The 4,322-nt window shown below is 28.4% G+C and overlaps 1 protein-coding gene across 1 annotated transcript; it reads left to right on the top strand.

The window, feature by feature from the left end:
- The first annotated feature begins 290 nt into the window (after positions 1-290).
- Positions 291-3,732, top strand: LOC112726764 (uncharacterized). Its single transcript, XM_025776284.3, has 5 exons — positions 291-949; positions 1,379-1,537; positions 1,824-2,003; positions 2,360-2,530; positions 3,290-3,732. Exons 1-5 carry the CDS (start codon positions 641-643, stop codon positions 3,623-3,625), a joined length of 1,155 nt encoding a protein of 384 aa, XP_025632069.1. The 5' UTR covers positions 291-640; the 3' UTR covers positions 3,626-3,732.
- The last annotated feature ends 590 nt before the right edge of the window (positions 3,733-4,322 follow it).

Genomic DNA, 4,322 nt, shown 5'->3' with positions numbered 1-4,322 from the left:
AAAATAAATAAATATATATTATATTTTTCTCAATTAATCTCTCCTAATGTATTATCATAAAAGAAAACTTCTCTTAATAGTTAATACTAATTTCCTCAAATATTTACTTATACTAAAAGAAAAAAATTTAAAGATAAATAATTTTAATTTATATTGCTAGTAAGTTGTAGTAATCTAATACTATTTTTTTTAATACTTTTAAATATTATTAATTAAACTGTTGGGTAAAACTTATAAGTTGTGCTCGTTTTGTAGTGTTTCTCGAAACAAAAACCATTATAAATTTGATCTTTGTATGTTAATCTATATATTTTATTGACCAATGACCATTAATGGTGGTTAAATAATGTGAAAGAAAAAAATAAATAAATAAATAAAAGAGAGGCGGAGGATGGTTCCCATGAATTTCTACGAGTCCTACGTTGAAGGTGGCATCCACCAGCCACTTGTGTGTTGCAATGCAATTATAGGCGAAAGAGTTGGTTAGCAATTCAAACATGAAACTGGTATGGTATTGTATTCAATCCGAATTGAATACATCATTATTTTGTCATCACGGTAGATGCAGTGGCTGTTCCCGTGGTGATCACGCGCCGTGGCTGAGTCTGAGCATTCTTACTATTATTAGAAATTAAAAATAATGGCGTATAGAAGAAAGCAAGCAGGATTGTCAAGGGCTTCCACCTTCAAGGAAGAGTTTCATTTGCAGCAACAACCATTGGATTCATCGCTGGAAAATAATGGAATTGCAACTACAAACATGAACGATGCTTCTCGTCATCTTCGTTCATCAGCAACTTTGTCCTCTTCCTTTTCCTTTACTCCAACATCTTCGACATCCTCCCTCGCTGCTGCTCAGGCCATCAAAGCCTCTCTTCGTGATCCATCCTCCCTCTCTTTTTCCTCCACTAAATCTTCTTTTGCCGCCCCTGAACATCACCGATCCAAGGTTTTATTATTATTATTTGTTACTATCGCTCTTCGTCGTTTCTCCATTTTTTCTATTGTTTAATTATTCCCTTCGTTTTTTTAATTTTACTAAACTTTTTAAATAATTTTTTATATATTTTTTTAATTAAATTTTTATACTTATCAGATTTTATTATTAAGTCTTATAGTCACAAAAATATTCAGTTAAGTAATAAGTTATTCATTTTATTTAATAGAATATTTTGTTAATTACAACATTTTCATCGTAACAAAAATTTAATTACAAAATAGAGGCCCAATAAAAAATATAAAAATTTAATTAAAAATTTAATAAAATTATAAAAACTAATAGAATAATTAATTTTTTTTTATTTGGCCCAACGTTAGATGTAAAATTAGTTAATATGGTAAATATTTTATACTTTAACGAGACGAAGTTTACATGCAGTCATATGATATTAGCGGAGATGCTTTAGGGAGAGGTGACTCCAAGTCTGGTTTTTGGGGAGTGGTGGCTCAAAAAGGCAAGGATATTCTGGACGACAACGATAAACTAAGATTGCAATCTTTTAATAATACCTTTGCTCCAGCTGCTCGACCTTATCAGGTGACTAGATTTAGATGCCTCCTTTATGCCTTTATAATTTAAATAGGTTATCAGGTGTTTCAATATTAACATTTTAGTAATTTTAATTATTAATCTTTATTATAATGTAAAAAGCTAAGGTTATCAGGTATTTGACCTTCAACACTCTGTCATATATATTTTTTTTTTAGACTTATGTGCAAAAATACTAATGTAACTAATTAATGGTCTAAAATGATACAATCTCTTGGTGGTGTAGTATTATTGTACTACTAATACACTATTTTGTTTGAATTGGTTGGTTCAGGAAGGGAAAACAGGAGAGCTGAGAAGTCAATTAATAAAGGCGAATGTAAATGGTAGTTTTCCTGATCGCGAAGACTCAAATAAAGACACTGGGACGTGGAATCCATGGCCTCAGCAATCAGGAGGCCCCACATCCAACCCCACCGCTATCCATGAAACTCAACTCAAGGCATCCCGCGACGTAAGGTGGCAACCATGTAATTAATTATAATCTGCATCCATATATAAAACAGAGCAGAATGTATGTTTCATACGCAGAGGGTAGAGAAATAGAAGAAGACATTGTCTTTTTCTCTTATTTATTTGTTTGTTTTGATTTCTAATAGGTGAAAGACGTGCTGTTATTCATGTAAAGTTGATAATTAAAAATTCTTAAAATTTTTTTTGGTGACTGGAAATTCTTAAAATGATAATTCAATCAAATTATCTAACAATTCTAAATTATCAATTTCACGTAAAAAAAAAATATATTACTGAGTTTTTACCTTTCTAATATAACATGACAAGCACAACTTGTGTTTTTTTATTGGGTTACAGGTGGCAATGGCAACTGCTGCTAAAGCAAAACTACTTCTGCGGGAGCTAAAAACCGTTAAAGCAGATTTGGCTTTTGCTAAAGCAAGGTGTGCTCAACTAGAAGAAGAGAACAAGTTACTTCGGGACCGTGAGGGTCGTGAGAAGGGACAAAACCGTGCAGATGATGATTTGGTACATCATCTTCTTCCATTGCTTTTTGTTCATTATATTACATCAAAGAAATGAGAAAACTTTAAAATTCATCGGCAATTTTAGTTTATATTGGTTAACAATTTTAGTTAATAGTCTAATACTTTTAATTAATACTTTTAAATATTATTAATTAATTACATGACAAAAATAATAAATTATATTAGTCTTAGTACTATTCTAAAAAAATTATGAATAAAAATATAACTTCACATATTTTGAGTATCTAGTAATATCTTAATAAATAGGCAGTCATATTATATTTATATAAAAAAATTAACTATTAAATTAATCATAAATATAAAATACATATTAAAATATAAAATATATATTAATAAATAAAATAAAAAATATTATATACACACTAAAATTAATTATTAAAATTAGTTATTATATATTTGAATATAAATATACGAGTAGTTTAATTTATTATGAATATATATTTTTAGATTTTAATACATATATTTTATATTTTTTATAATTAATTTTAGTATATATTTAGTATAATTAATATAAAATATATATTGACTAATTTAACAACTAATTTTTTATATGTATATAATAAGTAATTAAATAAGTAAGATTACAATGAATACATCCTCACATCTTAACTATCAAAAATTCAAAATATCTTTATATAACTAACAAGCAATACATAAATAAAATGATTATTTATATAAATATAATAATTAAAAAATATTAAATAAATTGACATATTTGATTAAACTGCTTATTTGACAGATTCGGCTTCAACTAGAGACGCTTCTGGCGGAGAAGGCTCGGTTGGCAAATGAGAATGAGACATGTTGTCGTGAAAATCGTTTTCTAAGGGAGATCGTGGAGTACCATCAACTGAGTATGCAAGATGTAGTGTCTCTAGATGATGATGATGAGGAGGGCATGGATGAAGTCACAGAGCTATATCCTATAGATACCAATGGCATGCTATCCATCTTTCGTGGACCACAAGAAAAAAAAGAGGAACAGGATCATGAAGATAAGAATGTATCGAAAGATGATCATAATGAGGTTTCTCCTAGTATCTCAGCTTCTGTAGATGAGCAAGCAAAAAAATAATGAAACCTTTATAAATATGCATATAAATAAATATGCATAATGTATTCATTGTAATTTGTAACACTTTTGGCCAATCAAAAACTCGAAAAAGAAAAAGTTCTTATACAGTTTCTCCTCGTTATTACCAATTAACAAACGTAAAAGAAGAATAGAGGGTTCGGGTTAGTTGTTGTGTGTGCAGAACACTCATTTTTCAGTTGATTTTGTAACTTGTTCCACGAGTCAGACGATTTTGTGATTTTTGTAACAAGTTTCTTTAATCAGATATTCACTTTTTTCTTTTAATTTTTTCAAAGTACATATTTTGTAGCTAAAGAATTTTAAAAAATACTATTAACGTTTAATTTAATTAAATTTTGTTTTTAAATCATTTGAAAATAAATTTTAATTCTATTCTTATGCTTAATCTTTTTTATAATGAGTCGTTATTTATTTTTTTTCCACAGTTTTATTTTTCTCTAATTTTAAATCTAAATCTATACTGAAATCTACACACTAACTCCAAATCAACTCTAACCCCAACAATACTAATTGTCATTGTTGTTGCTCCCAACTCTATGAACTATTGCTATTATCTAATGTAGGAGCATATGACTTTATATTTGTGTCGTTAATTAAAATAGCTTACTTTAGCATATATTATTATATATATTGTGTTATGAGTTAGTCCCACGTTGTCCAAGTCATGAAGATTTTC

Source organism: Arachis hypogaea, chromosome 12 (assembly GCF_003086295.3).
Source record: "Arachis hypogaea cultivar Tifrunner chromosome 12, arahy.Tifrunner.gnm2.J5K5, whole genome shotgun sequence".
Lineage (NCBI taxonomy): Eukaryota > Viridiplantae > Streptophyta > Magnoliopsida > Fabales > Fabaceae > Arachis > Arachis hypogaea.
This window is presented reverse-complemented; position numbering and strand designations above follow the sequence as displayed.